Genomic DNA, 22,570 nt, shown 5'->3' with positions numbered 1-22,570 from the left:
ACATTCAGACTCAAGCGTGCCCAGAGGAAGAAGAGAGACTGTTTCTTTCTGAGCGTTTCTCCTGGGAAGGGAGAGACCTTCTGGCCCCACCCCTGCAGATGTTTCTTCACTTCTCATCTGCCTGAATTGGGTCTCAGGACTGTTCCTGAACTAGTCACTGGCAACGAGCATGGGATTGGACACAGGCAGCCTGCTGTCACCTCCTTCTGAGGTGCAGGGCTCCCTTCGGGAGAGGAGGAGGCTGAGCCAAACCAGAGGTCCAAAAGGGAGGGGAGGGAGCTGCACAGACAACAAACCGTGTCCTCTACAGAGCGTGACAATTTCAGAACAGGGGACACACAGAACCATGAGTCTCATGAGGGGATTCTTCAGAAAATGCTCTGACACACGGAATCAATGATAATACAAGATGAGCAGTAAAATAAGAAGAAAAAGTAAACTACACCAAACAAGAAAAACACAAAACTCATAATGCAAAATCATCCAGTTCTTGGCTCTGAGGAGCGCCTTGAGCGCCCAGTTACTCTCGCTCTCTGTCAGGTCTCGCCTCTGCTTCTCCACCTGCAACTGCACCCTGGCCAGGTAGCACCCGTGGTCTCCACCCACCCCGGCCCCGTCTCGCTGGAGCATCTGTGCATCAAAGAAGAGGTCGTTGCTGTGGAAGGCGCCCTCGCGCTCCTTCTCCAGCCTCTCGACCATGGCCATCAGCTGGGCCAGCTGCTCCCTCTGCTCCTCCCCGGTGGCCCGGTTGTTGAAGGCGCAGTACCTCCTCCCGCACTCCTGGACCAGGCTCCTCAGGCTGTGGTTGTCCGTGTTCGCTACATACTCGTCCAGGGAGTCGCCCCCTAAGTCCTCCTTGTGGGTGAAGAGGACGACCATGTGTCTCACGGCTCCTGCCCCAAAGACCTCCTTCACTCTCCTCACCGCCAGCGTGTCCTGGGCAGTGAAGCGCCCCAGCTGGGTCACCAGCAGCAGCACGTGGGGCCCTGGGGCCGAGAGCAGGTAGCAGTCCCCAATGTCCTTGTAGGTCTCTTGGGTCTGGGCCTTGGCCTCAAAGATGGAGGGCGTGTCAACCACCAGAATGTTCCTCCCGTTCCAGGTGCCTGTCGCCTTCTGGCACGTCCTGGTCACAGACTGGGCCGCCAGCCTGGACTCAAACGCTGGCTGGCAGAGGATGCTGTTCCCTGTGGCGCTCTTCCCGCTGCCTGTTTTGCCCACCAGGAGGATCCTCAATGGAGATGATCCTGGAGTTGAGCTCTCTTTTCCTCCACTTGTCAGAGCGCATGAAAAGTGAAGGTGTAATTGCTGGGCCTGAATGTCTGCAACCTCCAGATACAGATGTTGAACCCCTCACCCCAGTGTGATGGCATCTGGAGTTGACGCCTTTGGGAGGTGACTTGGTTTAGATGAGGCCAGGTGGGTGGCATACCCATGATGGAATTAGTGTCCTTATAAGAAGAGGAAGGGGGGCCAGTCCGGTGGCGCAGCAGTTAAGTTTGCATGTTCCGCTTCTCGCCGGCCCGGGGTTCACTGGTTCAGATCCCGGGTGTGGACATGGCACCGCTTGGCAAGCCATGCTGTGGTAGGCGTCCCACATATAAAGTAGAGGAAGATGGGCATGGATGTTAGCTCAGGGCCAGACTTCCTCAGCAAAAAGAGGAGGATTGGCAGTAGTTAGCTCAGGGCTAATGTTCCTCAAAAAAAAGAAGAGGAAGGGACCAGAGCTCTCTCTCCACCATGTGAGGACACAGCACCCACGAAGCGGACTCGCACCAGACACTGAATCTGCTGGCACCTTGATCTCCGACTTCCTAGCCTCTAGAACGGTGAGGTGGCAATATCTGTTGTTTACCACCCACTCTACGCTATTGTCATCCAGCAGCCTGAACTAAGACGGTAATAAGTGCCTTTTGAGGAGGAGGAGGATCAAAGACAAAAAGGAAAAGACCCAAAGAAATGGCGTCGATCAATTAGGCATCACACCCTCTGTTCCCATCACCGGGCTGTGCTCAGAGCAAACACCAGACTCCCTCTCAGGTAGAGACCTGAGAGAACCCACATGGGGCTAGTGGAATAAACTACCCCAGCTGGCCAGAGCCCTTGGGACCTTTCCTTTTGGGACTGCCGAATTGTGCCACCCTTTCTGGAAATTTCTCTCTATTCAGTTCCCACCCTGAAGGCCTCAAGCTGCTATTTGATGCTCAGCGCTTCCTACAACCACTGAGATGTTCATACTCTCCTTTCTACTCCTCCCATCCGTGCCCGGTCTCTGTTGTACAAGATGACAGGGTTTTATCTGGAGAAACTTACCTTCACCAAGGACAGCACAACAGCAAACAGTCTAATAGGTTGTGTTTCCTGGGGAAATGCATTTTCTTTTTCTTGGGGTGACTCTAGTCCTGTGCCTTTCACTGCAAGGTGGGAGGTTTGCTTGCCCAGTGCTGAGTTTGTGGCCCCAAGTGTCGCGAAGAGCTCCACCAGATCCTTACCTGTGGTGACGGTGTCTTTCCCGCCCTTCTGAGGCCCTTCCATTGTGTTCTAGAGGGGAAAGATGCAGGGATTGTTCATACCGGCAGTGGATGTGACACCTGACACAAAACCCCACATTTTATAGATGAGGAAATTGAGGGGAGACAAAAGGACTACTGACGGTCACACGTAATTTAATGGATGAGCCAAGACCAAAGTCCAGGTCTGCTGACCCTCAGCCGTTCTTAGCACTAGACTGAGCCTCCTCCCAAAGAGGGTATAGACAGCGCCAACATGCCAGCACATGCATGTGGTTTCCTGTGACCTGTATTTAGCTCATAGGAGGCATTGAACATGTGCTGTCTGCCCAGAAGACCAATCAAGGAGGTTAGTGATTTCCTGTTGAGCTCCTGGTTCTCAAGCTCTTGTCTGCCTTTAGGGTCTCATTCCTCGCACCCCAAACTCAAGTTTGCCTGGCAAAGTATCCCCCTTTGGTAAATTCACAAAAGAAATTCCCTCCTCAGCTTCCATGGTGATGGTGGAATGGAGGGTGACCAAACATCCGCGTTTGTCCAGGAGTGAGAGCACTCCCTGATCAAAGGACCTTCAGTGTTGGAACTGGGAAAGTCCCAGGCAACCAGGATGAGTTGGTCATGCCAGGGGTAGGAGATCGTCCTGAGTCCAAGCTCCGTGTAGTGGAGTGTACATCCAGTAAACAGAGGGAAGTCCTGATTTGTTAGGCTCACGGCAACTGTTACACTACAGAAGATCCATCTTCCATGTTCTTACTCGAATAGTCTTGTGCCAGTAGCTACCCCGGGGCATCTCTCTTCTGCCCACTCACCTTCTTGCATTGTCTTCCAGATACCTTTCTCCCGATCCTTCTCTTTCTTCCTACCTCCTACTTCCTGTTCTCAGGGAGGGTGTCCAGTCAGGCCCCACCCAAGAATGATTTCACAGCCTTCACTACCGGGAAAATCCCACACAATCCTCTCCAAAGCAAATCAGGACCTTGCTGTGTGCAAAGTTTCAGGGTATTTTCCTTGTAACTGTTCAAGGAGTTGATGCTGAAGAATGAATCTCCACCTGTGGAATTTCAGGGTCTATGACAGGTGAACAGAAAAAAACACTGTGAAAGAAGTGGCTTTTCCCAGTGCTCCTTGGGATCACGCCATACAGGATATGGTCCAAGCCCTCCACACACGAAACCAGCCACAGCAATTACCTTGGCAGGAAAAATAATTCCCTAAATATAAACAGCTTGGGAATCATTTGAATTTAAGTGCCAAACGTCAAAACCCAGCTTCCGTCAGCCAGTTCCCAGGTAACATCACTGTAACTCCTTCTAATGCTATTTTAGAGCCAAAAGAGAAACGGTAGCAACTTTCTACACTTGGAATCTCTTCTTTGACCAAGTCCCATGGAAACTAGTCGACTCTGGCTTGTAAAGTCTGTCCCAGCATCTGTACAATTCAAGGGAGATGCATCCAAGCCGAGGAACCACCACACTGATTGTGCAGCTCAGTCCTGCATTTATGTCCAAGCAAGTGCCGCCCTGTCGGATGGAAGCTGGTCCTGAGCATTTGCTGCCATCCTGCCATCCTCGAGGGGGCTTTTCAAACAAGTATGATGGTTGGCTTAGGTGTCAGCTTGGATGGACCCTAGTACCTGGTGATTTAATCAAATACGGATCTGGGTGTTGCTGTGAGAGTATTTTGCAGATGTGGTCAAATAAAGGTGGCCCTCCAGGATGTGGGTGGGCCTCACCCAATCAGTTAAAGGCCTTAAGAGCAAACACTGAGGTTTCCCAGAGAAGAAGAAATTCTGCCTCGAGACTTCAATATCGACTCCTTCCCGAGTTTCCAGCTGCTGACCTGCCCTGCAGATTCTGGACTTAGCAGCCCCCACAATCGCGGGAGGCAATTCCGTCAAATAAACTTCTTCATATATTTATATTCTATTGGTTCTATTTCTCTGGAGAAACCGGACTGATGCCTCCATCCAGCTAAATTCTCTCCATGGAAACCCAGAGAAGGAGCAAACCTGAACGTAGTTCTCGTCTGTGGCTGGTCCCTTTCAAGGACGAGGCCTGTGGGGAGATTGGCTTTAGGATGTGGTTGCATGGAGAGCAGCACGGGGAGCATGTTCCTTAGAGATCAGCTTGTTCCCAATGCTGATGATTTTGAAACCGAGATGCTCTGTCTTCCGGTGAACTGCCCTTGAGTCATCTTGAATTGTGGTCTCCGGAGAGGGCTAGGGACGAGGGGGTCCTGAGCCTCCGAGGGAAATGCACAGCTGCCAGGAAAGTGACAGGAGTGGTGAGCACTGAGGGGCAGAGAAGGTGGTGCTGGAAGAGATGCAGACAGGGGGCTGTAGGAGGGCGGGAGCTGTTGCGCCTGGACTCCTGGAGACAGGAGTGAGCTCAGAGATCAGGTGACACCATCCACTCCTTTTAAATGTGAGGAAACAGAGACTTCTGGGTCGGGGGTACATAATACAGCCATTGCACAAAGAGGCCTGTGCCCAGGGCTGTGGGATGAAAGGCCATCAAAGGGAGATGGCAACCCCTTCCCAATGTTTCCCCGCAAACTGGGAGCCCAGGCAGGACCTGGGTGTGCTGTGGGGTGTGCTGGGAGGGGTCGGTCCTCGGGCCCTCAGGCACCATCAAACAGTGCTACTCACGTGATGTGTTTGGCCAGGCGACTGGTAGCAGGCCATTTATTCGGAGAATGAGAGGCTTAAATTGCTGCTCTCTCAGAAGCCAGCCTGCATAGAAAGAGAAGTGAAAAAGGGACTCCTTCGCAAGAACCGTCTAGGTTTTACTCAGTTTTCTCAATTACTTGTTGAGGATTTTTTCCCTCTGCAGTCACCGTGCCGCCTCTAGTGCAAACCGCCACAGCTCGGCCACTGGGTTCAGGGCTCCCAGGGCGTCCCCTTCCCTGCTCCGTCCCCTGCAGACACTGCACCCTCGCTGCCACATCTCTCCCTCAGGACTTCACCATCATCCTGCTTCCCCCGCTCAACAGCCTGTTCAGGGCTGGCCATCAGCACCCTCCTCATTTTATATCCATCGATCCCTCCATTAGTTCACTTAAAAATGGTACTAAACACCTCTATTGCCAGGCATTCCCCTCCCTGCACTTGGAGGACAGATCGACCCGTTCCAAGAACAGCTCCTGCCACAGAATCATGATTCCCTCCACCCACCTCGTGAAGCCCTATTGCCTGCACCATCTCCACCACACAGGACTGAAAGAAGCCTGTAGGGATGGGAAAGGGAGGGACACGCTTGGGAAATGGTGGGATGGTCTGGAACTTGGGCAGATTATCCTACCCTCATTTGCCAAAAGTAGTGATACCATCCTCCCTGCTTGCTCTCCTGGAGCATTGGAGACGGATGGCACGCTGGTCAGGAAAGGTTAACGAGGTGCCCTCATGAGAAACTGCCACTGTCAAGGGTGTGAGGCAGGGGAATGCCCCAGGAGCAAAGCCCTGCTGTTTATAACTCCATCCTGGCTGACGAGGGGGGAGAAATAATGTTCGTAAGGAATAAACTGCATTTATCAGAAAAAAAGCAAATGGTTTACCTGAGCAGATCAACGTGAGTCCTACTCTGAAATCTTTCTCTTCTCTTTAAGGTGGAAACTCTTTCCACCAAATTGTATTTAAAAAACAATAAGATAAAATTGAAAGATGAGCTTTCAGCCTGTTCTTCAAAGGGCATCCTATGACTTCTGGGGACAAGTGGGCGGGGGATTCAGGCCATTATCCATCACGCAGCAACGTGTGAGCACCTATACATGCCCCAGAAATGGGCGCAGCAGCCATTCTGTGCGCACGTGAAAACACTTTTGCACAAACACGAGAAATAAGCTTGTTAGTATCACCAGAGGGCTACAGTCTGAGCTCACTCAGTGCGAACTTTAGGTTCTGAAATATATGGTAGCAGTAATTTTTCAGCTTGCACTTAGTTCAGGCATTGGGGTATATAAAAGTCTGGACCATGATTATTCAGGTGACCCAGAAGCCCTCAGAAAAGCCTGAGGAAGAAGCTTTTTGGCTATGGTCTGTTTTTAATAAGAGCTCCTTTTCCTTCTCCCCACCATGTCTCTGTAACACTTGTGTGCCAAAGAAATTCTCTGCCAGGGTTAGTCCAGAGAATGGAGACCCAGACAAGCCAAGGAACGCTGCATCCCGAACGTGGCCATCCGCTGCCCTCACTGTTCCAAACTGGCCCGTGGTGCATCTCCCCACCCCACCGTTTCCTCTCCTTCATAAAGACGGTTTCCTGTATGTGATTCTAGACGGCAGCAGACATGGAACTGAAGACAGGCACCTTGCTGGAGACGTTCTATGACCCTGACCTCCCTCTAGGTTCTCTGTCAAATGCCCTGTTCTCAGGTTCCCCGTGCTTTGACCCGAGAGGGAAACAAGGTTTAGTAGGTTCCTTCACCGAGGTGGACCTGCATTTCCACAGAAACCAGGAGACGTCCACCCCCACCCCCCACAGTAGGCAGAGTGACAAGCACTTAAGAGGGGGACTCTGGCGGGCCCTGGGTCCCCACACGGCCCTGCTCGGTGCTCCTCCTCTGCCTCCGGGCGCTGGCCCTGCTGGGGCCCCTGGGGGGCCTGAAGCACCTCTCTGGGGACATTCTTAGTGTGAAGGGGCAGTTTGATCTGCCACTTGGACTTGTGAGTTCAGATTAATATAGAAAAACAGCCACAAGCAGAAAGGTGGGCTACGGGTGCCTCTGGGGTCTCTGCTCAGTGTGGAGGGGAGGGCAGCCACAACGCAGGCAACAGGCACAACTCACCGTTTGCAAATGAAAGCCCTGCTTCACTTACAATGTTAACACTCCCCTATTGATACTGTGATTTAACTTCTCAGACAACATTAGCTACCACCCGGAATGCGGGGATGCGTGACCTCCTGCTGTAGAGGACAGAAAGGCGTGCTTTTAACATGTGGAAGGCACGATGGATTTTCTTGTTATTAGCTAGAAATGTCTCTCCCATCTCATTTTTGCCAGGAAAAAGAAAAGAAGGCTAAGGACGAACTCCTCCAAAACAAAAATAAGTATTTTGGGGAGACATTTATCAGTTCCAAACTGACTTATCATGAATACTTTTGTGCCTAAAGTTAACTCATTCAGCTATCTCGGCATATATTTTGTACGCATTTGATACACACGGAAGGGACATTGCCCAAAGGTACCAAATCCACACGGGCCTTGTGAGTTTTTGTGGTGGAGGTGAACACATAGGTTTAACTGCCTTAAGCTGCCCAGGCCGATACTCCTGCGTCCACAGCATGGAGAGAAGACTGTGGGTCTTGAGCAGCTACTTCCTGTGCACTGGAGAAAATGCAAATTGGTCATGGAAAACAGAGTCTCGATTCTGTCTTCAAGCATTCCCTCAGCGACTATGTAGCCTGAGATGGGAGGCCTTCCATTTGGGACAATTGTATGCCTTTTCCTCTTAATTGCCTATTCATATTCTTAGTTGATTTTTTTCTGTTAAATTATATGTACTTTTCTTGTTGATTCAAGAAAGGCCTTTATTTATGATACAAGAAAACAAAATATTACCTGCTCTATAGAACACCTGTTCACAGTCCTTTTCTGCCCCTTTCATTTCCATGTTCAGAGTGTTAATGGCTACTCAGGCCTCCTCTTTTCTTTCAGCGCTATCTCATGGAATTCTAGTGATGGCTTTTCAAACCATAGGAGCTTCTAATTGCTGCTGAAAGAAATGTCAGCAATAAAGAAGGGGAAAAATTGTTCTTTTCCCTGACAGCTACAGAGAAAAACAGCAAATATTATTCCTACAAAGGAGTCTGTGAGATATCGAGTGCTTGAAAATTGTAGCTCTGGCCCGTGAAAATAACCTTTCATCTCCAAAAGTCTGTGAAATTATGGTCGTCTTACTTAGTAATGTGCTTCTCTATTAGTGAGATGTAAATTGAAAGCTAGAAATTCCTAACCAGTCTAAATACTTAGGAGATTTCTTAGACAACTCCAAAGGAGATCCCTGATATTTCCCTCTTCTACCACAGGCATGCAGGAACAAAATGAAACACGACAAAATAGTCAAAGAGTTTGAGACTCTTGCCTCATTTAAATTCACATACGCGAAGTAAAACAGAACTGTCCACTGTTGTCAATGTCTTGCCAAGACCACCCCCTGCTGTTTGTCTCTTAATTAAGTTTTTTGCTCAGTCTGAAAATCTTAACAAATGTTTTCTTTATGGCTTCTGTCATCCTTAAAAAGCCCTCCTTTCTCATCTCTTTATTTAAAAATATATTACTTGTGTCCACTCAAAAATCTGCACATGAATATTTATAGCAGCTTTGTTTGTAATTACCAAAACTTGGAAGCAACCGAGATGTCTTTCCATAGGGGAATGGATAAAAATACGGTGGTACCTCCAGATAATGAAATTTTATTCAATGCTAAAAAGAAATGAGCTATCAAGCCATGAAAAGACACAGAGGAAACTTAAATGCATATTACGAAGTGAAAGATGCCAATCTCAAAAGGCTACATACTGCACAATTCTAACACCATAACCTTTTGGAAAAGGCGAAACTATGGAGACAGTAAAAGATCAGTGGTTTCCAGGGGTGGGGGTCATGGATGAATAAGTGGAGCACAGATGACTTTTAGGGCAGTGAAATTATTCTGTATGATATTGTAATGCTGGATACATGTCACTATACATTTGTCAAAACCCATAGAAAGTACAACACAAAGACTGAATCCTCCTGTAAACTGTGGACTTTAATTAATAACACTGTTTCAATATTGGCTTCTCAACTGCAACAAACATACCACACTAATGCAACATATGAATTTGGGGGAACACAAGCATCCAGACCATAGCAAGCATTAAATGCATATTTCAAAAATAAGAAAGTTCTCAAAAAAGTAATTTTTGCATCCACCTTAAGAAACTAGAGAAAGAAGAGCAAAGCAGACACAAAGCAAGTAGAAAGGTCAAAACATGATAAAAATGAGAGCAGAAATCATGAAATTAAAAACAGATAAAACGATAGAGAAATATCAATGAACCCAAAAACTGTTTCTTTGAAAAGACCAATAAAATTAATAAACCTCTAAAAAATATTTTCCAAGCAAAAAAAAGGAGAAGACACAAACTACCAAGATCACCAATAAAAGAGGAGACACCACTACCCACCCCACAGAAATTAAATAGCCATTAGGGAAATGCTGTGAACAACTCTATGCCCATAGACTTGATGCTTTAGGTGAAATCATCTTTAAATAGTCTTTCAATTCCTTGAAAGACACAAACTACCAAAGCACACTCAAGAAGAAACAGATAGCCTAAATAGTCCTACATCTCTCAAGGAAATTAAATTTATACTTTAAAACCTTCCAAAAAAAGAAACTCCAGGCCCAGATTATTTTGTTGTCTAATTCTATCAAGTATTTAAAGAAAAAATAATGTCAGCTCTACATTACCCCTTCTGAAAGTAAAAAAGGAACACTTCCCAACTCATTTTACAAAGCCAGCATTAACACTAAAATCAGGGAAAGACATTGTAAGAAACAAAAGTTGTCATTTATCTCTCATAAACATAGATGCAAAGTTCCTCAACAAATTGTCAGCGGATGAAATCCAGTAATATATAAAAAGGGTAATACCCACGAGTGTGTTTCATCACAGAAACGCAAGGCTGATTCGACATTCAAGCATCAGTCAGTGCAATTCACCGTGTACAGACTAATGAAGAAAAACCATGTAATCATCTCAATAGATGCAGGATAGCATTTGACAAAATTCAAGAACCATTATAAAACTCTGAAAGTAAGAATAGAAAGTAAGTTCTACAATCTAGTAAAAGGCATCTACAAATATATATAATGGTGAAATACCGAATGATTTCACCCTAAGATGGGAGAAGTAGCAAATTTGAAACTATAGTATCCTAGAGTTCAACTACTCAGCAAATATATTGTAGCTAATGAGAGCCAAGTTTCTCACTGTCACAGAAAGAAATTACAAATGAGCAAAAGAAGAATGCTAGAATAAACTGGTGCTGGACTGGAGTCAGAAATATCAGTATCAGTATCTTTTAGTACCAAAAAGTAAGGAAGTGCAAAATTAAGGGGTTGGGGGTTGGCAGCACATCAAAAGGAGACAAGAGGCAACCTGAAAGAGCTCCCAATGGCCAAAGTTTTCTTTAGATATAGATATAGATATAGATACAGATATAGATACAGATACAGATATAGATATAGATATAGATATATATCTTTGTGAGGAAGATTGGTCCTGAGCCAACATCTGTGGCAATCTCCCTCTATTTTTCTTTTTTCATATGTGGGATGCAACCACAGCCTGGCTTGATGAGTGGTGTGTAGGTCCGAGCCCAGGATCCAAACCTGTGAACCCCAGGCCACTGAAGCAGAGGGTGTGAACTTAACAACTACGCCACTGGGCTGGCCCCCATCTCAATGGCCAAAGCTTTCTTTTTATACAGATAGTCCAGCTAATAAACACAGAGGGAATGATAAAATTAAAGTATCAGCATTTTATAACTGCAATAAATGAATGGATCTAAGCAGTGATCCTAAACGATTGCTAGGTATCACTAAAGAGATGCAACCAGCCACCATACGCCTCCAGAAGGAAGTGGACGCACCATTTACAAGCTGCAATGTATGAACCTGATGTGGATCCATATTCAAGTAAAATGTAAAAAGAATTATGACAGGAAACTGCAAAAACTGCCTGGATATTTAATATTAAATATTTGTTTTTCAGATGTGATATTAATAAAAGGGAGAATCCTACTGCTTTAGAGTTATTTGCTGAAATGTGTACAGATGAAATGATATGACATCGAGGACTGGCTTTCAAAGAATCAGGAGAGGAAGGGATAGGGGTTTAGATGAAACGAGATTGCCCACAATTGACAACGGTTGACACATAATGATGGATACATTGGGTTCTGTGCACTATTTTTTCCAACTTCTCCATATATAGAATTTTCCATTTAAAAAGTTTTCAAAATATATTGACAAAGGTTTATCAAAATGTGCAATATTTCAATTCTTTCCAAATGTTTTAGATATATTGGGTTAAAGAGGATACCTTTCAGCCTCTCAGTGAAGGAGTAAGAAATACGGTATCGTGATTTGATAGGTCTTGGTAAAGGCTTTTTGGTGTGTTTCCCAGATATTTTGAAATCTAATGTCCCTAATGACTGGCTAATAAATCCTTTTGCAAGGCAAGCAGTTTACACTGTTTTGTTTTCAACAAAAAGGAAGACAGATATATCCATTAATAGACAATTAAAAATTAATGTTAGATCACTATGTGTGTTTTGGCATTTATCTTGGAAAGAGTTCAAAGAATTGAGTGTCACTGCTGTAACAAAATTGTCTCCATTCCTATTTGTTTATGTGAATGAGGTTTCTCCGTGCCTACACTGATTAAAACAAAAGATTTTCCAACATAAAAATCCATTACGATAAGATACAATGCTGTGAAGGAGGTAAATGGACAGTCAAGGAGAAAAAAAACCTGTAAAGTTTCTATTAGAAAAGACCCTGTTCATGTATTTTTTAAATAGCTTATGATCGGTATTCAATTTCTATGTTATTTATAATATTTTTAAAGAAATAGCAATTTTATTTTCAAATGTTAAAACTACAATGTGCCAGAAATTGCATTCTTTGCAAGCATTCACAAGGAAAAAAATTTTAGAAGTTCAGTTTAAAATGCTCAAGACAGCACCTAGATTTTAAAAATTCTTTTAGAGAATACACAAGCAAAAAACTTTGAAGACCATTGCTCTAAAGAAACTCTTACAGGAATGTATGAAGATATTTTTATAAGAAACCTCATAATGGTAAAAGCTAGGAACAACCCAAATATCCATCAACAGTAGATTGGATAAACAAATCGTAGAATACCCATACAAGGGAATAATATGCAGCAGTAAAAACGAACAAAACACAGTTACCTGCGTCAACGTGGATAAACACCACATACATTATGTTGAACAAAAGAAGCAATTTCCGGGAGCATACAGAGTCGGATTCCGTTGTTTCTAGAGGCAGAAACACAGGAAGTGAGGCAAAAGCTCATCAGTAGGGATATCATGGGAATATTGTGCAGCCATTAAAAAGGACTATTAGGATGGCTAAAATTAAATAGACTGGCCGCACTAAGTGCTGGCAAGGATGTGGAGGAACTGGTTGGGATATAAAATGGTGCAATCACTTTGGAAAACAGTTGGTCAGTTTCTTAGTCTAAGCTAGCCATCCAGGAAGAAAAGGCAATTCTTTCTCCAACCATTCCAACAATAACTCCAGGACTGAGTCTTGTGGGACAGCCTCAGATCACAAGCCCACCCCCAAATCCATCACTGTGGCCACGGTGACAGGATGCACCGATTGGCCTGGATCAGGTGCTCACCCCGGATCCCCTCGGGTGAGAGGGGGTGAAGTTAGGTCACTTACAGCACAGGGACTGGAAGTGGGGGACTGTTTCCAGAGGAAAAGCAGAGGCTTGTTCCCAGAAAGAGCGGGAATGGATGCTAAGCAGCAAAAGCAAATGACGTTTGTTAAAATTGTCCCAAAAAGATTAATCAAAATTGAATGTTTCCATTCAGGTATCCACAGTGTTGGTGCACACTAGAACAACGTGGTTTTGGGACTTATTTATGCATAATTCTAGTAAGTATATATCATTTCTAGGTTACTTTCGAGTTTTCTTTGCAATTTTTACCTATTTTCAGCCAGTGATGCCCTCTCTACCAATGTATACCTGTCTTTCCTGTCCCACCAACAGTGGTGACTATTTCCAGCCTCTCCCACGGAAGAGGAGGGCATCTCTGCCCGCCCTCCCTCCTCATTCCCATGCCTCCCACCTGCCGCCACCTCTGCTCCTCCTTCTTCCGGGTCAGGGCCACTGCTGGATCCCGTCGCTCCTCTGGCTGGCTTTCTCCCTTGTTTTTCCAGAGGAGATCGTCAAATATCTATGATAAAAAAAGGTCTATGAGAGCAAACTTTCTGAATTTCTTACAGTGTGAAAAAATTCTTTTTTTCTGCCCCTTCGTTCAATAGCTGGATTGACTGCATTTAAAAATCCCAGTCCAAAACCGTTTTCTCTCAAAATTCTGACATTGCTCCATCTGTCCCCCAGCTTACATTAGGTCTGATGCCAATCTGATGCCTATACCTCTGTGAGGGCCTATACGTTTGTTACTGTGTTGTTTGTTGTTTAAGGTCTGGAATCTTCTCCTTAGACTTTGTTAGTTGTCAGTGCCACCAAGTCCATTCCCCGTCTAGAACCCTGCCTGGTCTTTGCATCATCATCTCACCTCCCAGTGCTATTTCAGAGGGTTTGCGTGGCCAGTTTTGTCAGAAGTGGGTGACCAGGTCCTTCTTCCTAGTCTGTCTAGCCCGGAAGCTCTGCTGAAACCTGCCCACCATGGGTGACCCTGATGGTATTTGAAATACCAGTGGCACAGCTTTCAGCATCACAGCAACACACAGCCACCACAGTGTGACAATGACAGACGAGTGATGTGGTTCCCTGGCGGGAAAATGAACCTGGGCCTCGGCAGCGAGAGCACCAAATCTTAACCACTAGACCCCCGGGACTGAAATTTCATGAAGATGGGTCGGAGTGTGAAACAGTATATTTTTTCCTATTTCTTGTGCTTCCCACTAAGTGGGCTTTTCATGCTGCAAATGAAAATCCTTCCTTAACTCTGTGTGATTTGCTTCTTATTGACCTTTCCTCCCTAGCCCTTTCTCTGCCCTCTCTTTCAGACGCTCCCGCTGGAGGAGATTTCCCTAGCAAAACCGTGGCCATGGGGATTGTCCTCTTTCACTCTTATCTTGTCTTTCATATTTCAGGCCTCTTTCTCTTTTCATTCTTTTATGTTCTAGATTTTTCTTGGACTTTTTTTAACTTCAGCAACTATATTTTTAATCTCCAAGTAACTCTTGCCCCTAATGGTCTCTGCACCTAGTGTGTTCTTATTGCTGATAGATGCGATGTGGTCCCACTGTCTTCATCTTGCTCAAGGTGCTATTTGGATGCTCTTCATTTCCCTCTGTCCCTCTTAGGGTCTGTTTTTCTGTCAGCTCAGTGAGCCTTGTGCTTCCCTCACGTACCTGGTCGTCCTTGGCTCTCTGTTCATTCTTACAAAGGAAGGAGGAGGCAGTCTGTGCGGGCTGCCTCTGCCCATGTGCAGACTTTCCCCAGGCCACCGCCTACCCAGGAGTCTGATTAGGGGCCCCTGTCTGTCAGGCAGGGACTCCCAACTCCCAAAATGTCTGCAAAAGGGGCCTTTGCTCTGCAGTGTCACGGCCCTGCTAGGAATCTCAGCTCTCCCCAGAGAGATGGCTCAGTCACTTTGGAGGATGGCTCTTCCAGGTTTGTGAGCTTTTGTGCTCTCTGCCTCGGGCCACACTGCACCCTGGGTTCTCCGTGCAGGTGGGGTCATTCCACGGACCCGAGGATGTCACGTGGTCTCGCTTTCAAGAAGTAAAGTGACAGGGGCTGGCCCCGTGGCCGAGTGGTTAAGTTCGCGCGCTCCGCTGCAGGCGGCCCAGTGTTTCGTTGGTTCGAATCTGGGCGCGGACACGGCACTGCTCATCGGACCACACTGAGGCAGCATCCCACATACCACAACTAGAAGAACCCACAACGAAGAATACACAACTGTGTACCGGGGGGCTTTGGGGAGAAAAAGGAAAAAATAAAATCTTTAAAAAAAAAAAAAGAAGTAAAGTGACAAAAGCAGATGGTTTAGTGATGAAGCCACATAGATGCTGGCTGAGAGAGGACAGAGAGGATCCAGGGGAGGCCTTTCTTTAATTTTTTAAAAGTTCTTTAATGATTTAATTTAAATTACTTTTTTGATTAAGGAATATTCAAAATATGCGAAGGGTACACAATGAAAAGTCTCACTCCTACCTCATCTCCTAGATGCTCAGTTTCCTCACCTTGAGGTGGCCAAGTCTTTGTGTTTCCTTCCAAAATGATCCTACGCATATGTAAATAATATGCATATATTTATGTATATGTGTCCGTATATTTGCATGCATTGCAAAGAATATACGCAATCTCTTCTGCTACAGATCTGTTTCATAACCCAAATTTGCTGACAAGGGAGTGGTAAATCTGGAGAATGGTGATAGCACAGTGTGGAGTCGCGTTGGTGCACAGGTGATTTTTCCCAGAACTGTGATGTGTATCCCACCGCATAACAGCAATGGAGCAACACACCTCGTTTCATTCTTAGAAGTGGTCCCCAGCTCAGGACACTTCGAGTGCAGCAACCTAGGATTTGGGACCTAGAGATTCCTGGGCAACCAAGTTCAATGCCAGTTACTGGATCCCAGTCTTTCAGACTATTAACTAAAAGTCTTTCAATGCAAGTGACTTAAGGAAAAGATTATTGGTCACACACCCAAATGGTCAAGAGTGAATCTGGCTTCAGGCACTGCTGCAGTCAGAGCTCGAGCAATATCATCAGCAGTGGTTTTTCCCATCTCTCAGCTCTGACTTCCACAAGCTTTCTTCCTTCTCAGGCTCCTGGCGTGTCTCTGGCGGCTCCCGGAGGACCTCTCATGGGGCAATATGGCTGCTGCAGCTCCAGCTTTACATCCTTCCAGGTTCAAGTTCAGCGTAAAAAGCAAGAGCCTCTTCTGGTAGCCCTAAGATGTATTCTCATGTGACCGGCTTGGGCCATGTGCCCACTCCTGAAACAACCACCCTGGTCTGAGGGAAACAATCTGCTGTTTGATCTAAGATTGGGTCACGTGCTTTATCCCTGGAACTGAGATTAAAGCGCCACCACGAACACACAGCTGGACAATGAGAGAGAAGTGGATCCCCAAATGGAACTCCAGGGCTGTTCCCAGAAAAGGGGGAACGAATGCTGGGGGCCATCTGCTTACGAGATTCATACTAACACTAGCTCATTGGTTCTCAAAAACTACTTTCCTCACCCCATGTCTCAACCAAAAATGGTGGGATAACTTGTCAAAGCCTCCAGACGATTCTGGTATATCTCCTAGTGGGAATGTTCCTCCAATCCCACACTGAGAACCGCTGCCCTACTCAATTACCACCCAAATAGGCCCCATTGATCACGATGCAAACTGAGTCGAAATGGCTCAAACTCCATGCACAGCTGGAAAAAACAATTCATGCCATTTACTGATTCATCCAACAAATATTTAGAAGCCATCCTCTCAACTGTCTCTAATATCATTCTTGTATGTACAAGACAGGAGGGTTTGTTCACAATTCATTGCTGACTTCAAAATCTATATTACCCAAATTGTCCATCGACACAGAACAAATGAACAAAATGTGCTATATGCATTCCACGGAATATTATTCATCCTTAAAAGGAAGGAAATTCTGATACACACTGCAACATAGGTAAACCTTGAAGATCTTAAGCTAGACAAAAAATACATATTGTATGGTTCCATTTATATGAGGCCACTAGAGTTGTCAAATTCACAGAGACAGAAAGCAGAATGGTGGTTCCCAGAGGCTGGAGAGAGAGGAAAATGGGGAGTTAATGTCCAATGGGGACAGAGTTTCAGTTTGGGAAGATGAAAAAGTTCTGGAGACAGATGGTGGTGATGGTTGCACAACAAAGTGAATGATACTTTGTTAATGCCACTGAACTGTACATTTAAAAGTTGTAAAATATGAGGCTGGTCCCATAGCACAGCAGTTAACTGCCCACCTTCTGCTTAGGCAGCCCAGGGTTCACTGGTTCGGATCCCGGGTGCGGACATGGCACTGCTTGGCAAGCCATGCTGTGGTAGGCGTCCCACATATAAAGTAGAGGAAAGTGGGAACGGATGTTAGCTCAGAGCCAATCTTCCTCAGAAAAATGAGGAGGATTGGCAGCAGATGTTAGCTTAGGGCTAATCTTCCTCAAAAAAAAAAAAAGAAAGAGAAATGGTAAAATACTTTAAAATAAAAATAAATAAGATATCACTAGTGAATGTCAGTAGCAAAAAACCTGCAAAGACTTCAAAATTTTGTGTTATTTCCAGCAGAAAATAAAATAAATAATGTAGTAAGTTTAAAGAAATAAAATAGATCATCAGTGGTATGACTTAGGAAAAAGAGAGTATCAAAAAGGAAAAGGAGGATTTGAAAAAGAAGCAGATATAAAATCTAGCAATTTAAAATTGGAATTTAAAATAGAATGGTTAAAAGCAGATTATACATAACTGAGGGAGAAATTAGTGAACTTGGCAAATAATTATAAAGAATTTAACCAGAATGCAGCAGGTAGAAATAAACAGAAGAAAGATGAAAAATACAAATGGGGTTAGGAGATGAGGAAGCTGGAATGAAAAGGTCTAAGGTACGTCTGATCAAAATTTGAGAAGGAAATGTTAGAGAGAATGCAGGAGAGGAACTATTCAAAAGCATCATTCAGAGAGTTTTCTAGGTTTTAAAGAGAAAAGCATGAATTCTTCTAGTTCTGCTATGTGGGACACCACCTCAGCATGGCTTGATGATTGGAACTAGGTCGGAGCCCAGGATGCGAACTGATGAACCTCGGGCAACAGAAGTGGAGGCCGTGAACTTAACCACATCTTCTTTATCCAATCATCTATTGACAGATACCTAGGTTGTGCCCATATTTTGGCTATCATGAAGACCAATGGGCAGTGAAGAGCTGCAGAATGAAGTGGAAGTGAAAGAAGTTGCTATGAGGAAGGGAAGGGTGTGCAGGGTGAGCCTGGGGGTGCTGGATGACCCAAGGTGAAAAATAAGCACATGCTTAGTGCGTTAGCAAAACTGAGACACTGAATAAGAATGCTGCAGTGAATATGGGGGTGTAGATATCCTTCAAGATCCTGATTTCATTTCCTCTGGAAAGATCCAGAAGGGGAATTGGATCATATGGTAGTGCTATTTTTAATTTCTTGAGGAACTTCCACACAGTCTTCCATAGTGGCTGCACCAATTTACGTTCACTAACAGTACACAAGCGTTCCTCTTTTTCCACATCCTCGCCAACACATTATTTCTTGTCTTTTTGATAATGGTCATTCTGATGGGTGTGAGGTGATACCTCATTGTGGTTTTGATTTGCATTTCCCTGATGATTAGTGACCGAGCACCTTTTCATGTACCTGTTGGCTATTTGTATGTCTTCTTTGGAAAAATATCTTTTCAGGTCCTTTGCCCACATTTTAATCAAATTATTATTATGATGATTTACTACTTTTACTATTGAGTTGTATGAGTTCCATATCAATTGTGGATATTAACCCCTTATCAGATATATGATTTGCAAATATTTTCTCCCATTCCATAAGTTGCCTTTTCATTTTGTTGATGGTTTCCTTTGCTGTGCAGAAGCTGTTTAATTTGTCGTTATCTCACTTGTCTGTTTTTGCTTTTGCTGCCTATGCTTTTGGTGTCATAACAAAAAAAGTCATTGCCAAGACCGATGTCAGGGAGTGTTTTCCCAGCATTTTCTTATGGTAGTTTTACAGTTTCAGGTTTTACATTTAAATCTTTAATGAATTTACAATTAATTTTTGTGTAGTCTAAGATACGAATCCAATTTCATTCTTTCGCATGCGGGTATCCAGTTTTCCCAAAACCGTTTATTGAGGAAACTATTCTTCCCCATTGTGTGTTCTTGGCACCCTTGTCAAGTATTAGTTGAGTAAGTTTTCTTCTTGGAGGGAGAACCTTCAAGAGTGATGCACCTTCATGGCTTCCACGGCTGGTTGGCATGCTCCACGCAGATCCACTTCCCCATAAATGTTTAGAGATCTGTCCCTTCAGGGTTCCCCTAGGACTCTCTTCCTGAGAGGCAGCTAAAAGTGGAAGATTTCTAGGATGGACTGCAGCCGTTGTTGCTGTCCTCAATCCCGGCTGCAGCTAGGGCTCACTGTCTTCCTCCTCCATTATCCATTCTCAATTCCCCTCACCTTCAGATTTCATCTGTTTGTGTCAGTGCTTACCTTTTGTGCGACTCAAACTCTCATTCCCAAGGGATCTCAGACCCTGGTAACCATACTCTTCTTAGGCTGGGGTTGCGGTACTCCCCCATTCATAGTTTCAGTTGGGCAAGGAGTACCCAGAGGCACCCGAGTGGAGTTCCACAGGTTCTACCATGTCCCCATTGTGAACAGCAGCCTTTTCTTCTGCTCATCAGGGTCAATTAATGATGCCAAGGTGAGTCTGCTGTTCTTGGCTGCTGGTTTCTGGGCACAAGGAGTCTACAGTGTTCAGGTGGCAGCCATAGGTCATGGTTCAGTGGGACTTTTGCTGCAGATGGGAAATCTAACCCTGCAGAGCCCAGGGACAAGAAAGACAAAGCCCTCTCCGGTGGGTAACTGGGAATAATGGTAAGTGTGGCTTCTTCTGCTTCTTTTATCTCTTGGTTCTCAAACCTGTGTATTCTTCTTCTTGGAGATCACCAATTCACTTTGTCTGGGGCATTCTAGAAGGTGGCAGCCCACTCTCACTGAGGATCCCCCCTTTGAGCTGGCAGTCCAGAATTTATCCTCCTGTCTCTCAAGCATATGTATCTTGCCAAGGCCACTAGCATGCTGGCCATCTATTGCTCATCCTGCCTGTTCAATGTGATATCATTGATGTGATGTGGTTCTCAATTGGGAATGATTTTCCCCCACAAGGGACATTAACAATATCTAGAGACATTTTGGTTATCACAACAGGGAGGTGGGTACCACTGGCATGTGGTAGGTAGAGGCCAGGGATGCTGCTAAACATCCTACAATGCACAGGACAGCCCCCTAAAGAATTGTCTGGCCCAATATGTCAATAGTGCCGAGGTTGCAAGACCTTGATGCAATGGATCAATGTGATATATTGCAAGATGTCCAGATGGTCCAAATCTCTTTGGATCAGAGAGCAGGAGAGGTAACTCCTAGGGAAGTCGTTTTCCCTTTTTTCACAGTGTGTCTATCTTGCTAATGCAGTAAGCGTGTGCTTATTTTTCACCTTGGGTCATCCAGCACCCCCAGACTCACCCTGCACAGCCTTCCCTTCCTCATAGCAACTTCTTTCATGTCCACTTGATTCTATTTTTGCACTGAGAAAGACATAGTGAAGAATATGGCTTATTTTTCCCCCTCTGGTGAGAAAGATTTGCTCTGAGCTGACATCTGTTGCCAGTCTTCCCCCCTTTTTTTTTGCTTAAGGAAGATTAGCCCTGAGCTAACATCTGTGCCAGTCTTGCTCTATTTTGTATGTGGGTCAGTGCCACAGCATGGCTTGACAAGTGGTCTAGATCTGCACCAGAGATCAGAACCTGCAAACCTGGGCTGCCAAAGTGGAGCACACCGGACTTAATCACTGGACCACGGGGCCGGCCCTGAAGAGTATGGCTTTTGTGGTGAATTTAGCTTAAAGAGTCAAAGAAAAAAAGTTTTCTGATTACAAAAAGACAGAAAATCTGAAAAAGTCCTCATCTTCCTGTCCCATCATTACGATGGTTTGTGTCATGGACCCATTGGTCCAGCCACTCCCGTGGGCATAGTGTTATCCTCCCTAACAGACTAAGGCATCAGCATGTCTCACCCCCAATTTTCCCGTGAGAGACAATGAGATGCTAACAAGAAACGTCTGGGGGCTGGCCCTGGGGCCCAGTGGTTGAGTTCACGGCCTCCACTTCTGTGGCCCGAGGTTCATCAGTTCAGATCCTGGGCTCCAACCTAGCTCCAATCATCAAGCCATGCTGAGGTGGTGTCCCACATAGCAGAACTAGAAGGACCTACAGCTAGAATATACAACTATGTACTGGGGGGCTTCAGAGAAGAAAAGAAAGGAAGATTGGCAACAGATGTTAGGTCAGGGCCAATCTATAAAAACAGAAAGAAAGAAACCTCCGTGGCTTTAACAATTGCATTGATCTCTGAGAACAGACACAGGATGGACTCATTTGACTGTTGGTGTAAAGTCTAGCTGTGAGCAACATGACGCATTTCTCTCTTCAGCTACAAGCCTTTCCTGTTTCTTGCTTTCCCCTTAATGCTGTCCTCACATATGTTGGTGGGTGGTAGTGTGGCAGCCCTGTGTTTCCTGACCCCTAGGTTATGGGACAGTGTGTAGGCTAGTTTAAAGGGGTCAAGCCTGGGCCAAGGAAGTAATTTGTCCGTTGTCTTTCATAAGGCTGCAGTAACCTGAAGTTTACAGTGAGGTCATTTGGACATAGTCATGAATGTTTTCTTAGCTTTCACTCCACCTGCTATTGCAGCACTCCAGACCCCCAACAAGTTCTTGTTTTCCTTGGATATATTTCTGAGGTTCCCCAGAGGATGAATTATGTTAGCTCCTGAAAATTTCTTTCACCTGCTATGTGGTATTTACCATGCTTTTCCTGATATGGATCCTTCTCTGCTGGGTACTGCCTACAAGTCACCACTGATTACCAGGCATGATTCTCAATCTTAATGGTCGTCAAGTCTCAGGTTGTCAGCCTCCAGGTATACTGGGTACTGGAGCATCCACCAAACTCCTCTGGTGTTTCTTCTGAGTGTGTCTTGTAGGTACCACTATTGGCTCTGCGGGCCATGCATCTCTTTCCTCCCTGGGTTTACCACCTTGGAAATGGTGCCACACTCCATCACGGTGCCCGAACCAGGAACCTTGATTTATCCCTCCCATAAAAAACACAAATTGTGGATTATAATGGCTTTGTATCTCTCCAGAGCATTCACTCCTCACCCCCATCTCCACCCCATTCATGGTCACCATGATTTCTGGTCTGGATTGTTGCAACTGTTTCCTGGGACTGAACTTGTTTCAAGGCTTGCTGCTCTCTAATTGCCCCTCATGCTGCAACCAGAATGCTATTTATAGGGCTTAAATATAATTATGAGGTGATATAGTTGAAATGGCAGAGTAAAGACCTCCAAAAATCTTTAGCTTTACAAAAACAAGGAATACTTTCAAAAATGGTCAGAATCAACGTTTTCAGAATGCTGGATGTTAACCAAAGGCTTGGAGGGATGTGATTTTCAGAGTTGCAACATTCTGTTACTTAAAATGTCCAGTATTCAACAAAATATTACTGAACAGGCAAAG

General features: G+C 45.2%; 1 protein-coding gene across 1 annotated transcript; it reads right to left on the bottom strand.

The window, feature by feature from the left end:
• Positions 1 to 361: 361 nt before the first annotated feature.
• LOC138923701 (GTPase IMAP family member 5-like) lies at positions 362 to 22,240 on the bottom strand. Its single transcript, XM_070264311.1, has 5 exons — positions 22,211 to 22,240; positions 13,374 to 13,481; positions 2,311 to 2,538; positions 1,774 to 1,888; positions 362 to 1,349 (listed from the first exon to the last, which is right to left on the bottom strand). Exons 1-5 carry the CDS (start codon positions 22,238 to 22,240, stop codon positions 394 to 396), a joined length of 1,437 nt encoding a protein of 478 aa, XP_070120412.1. The 3' UTR covers positions 362 to 393.
• Between the last annotated feature and the right edge of the window lie 330 nt (positions 22,241 to 22,570).

The sequence above is a fragment of the Equus caballus genome, chromosome 4 (assembly GCF_041296265.1).
Source record: "Equus caballus isolate H_3958 breed thoroughbred chromosome 4, TB-T2T, whole genome shotgun sequence".
Lineage (NCBI taxonomy): Eukaryota > Metazoa > Chordata > Mammalia > Perissodactyla > Equidae > Equus > Equus caballus.
This window is presented reverse-complemented; position numbering and strand designations above follow the sequence as displayed.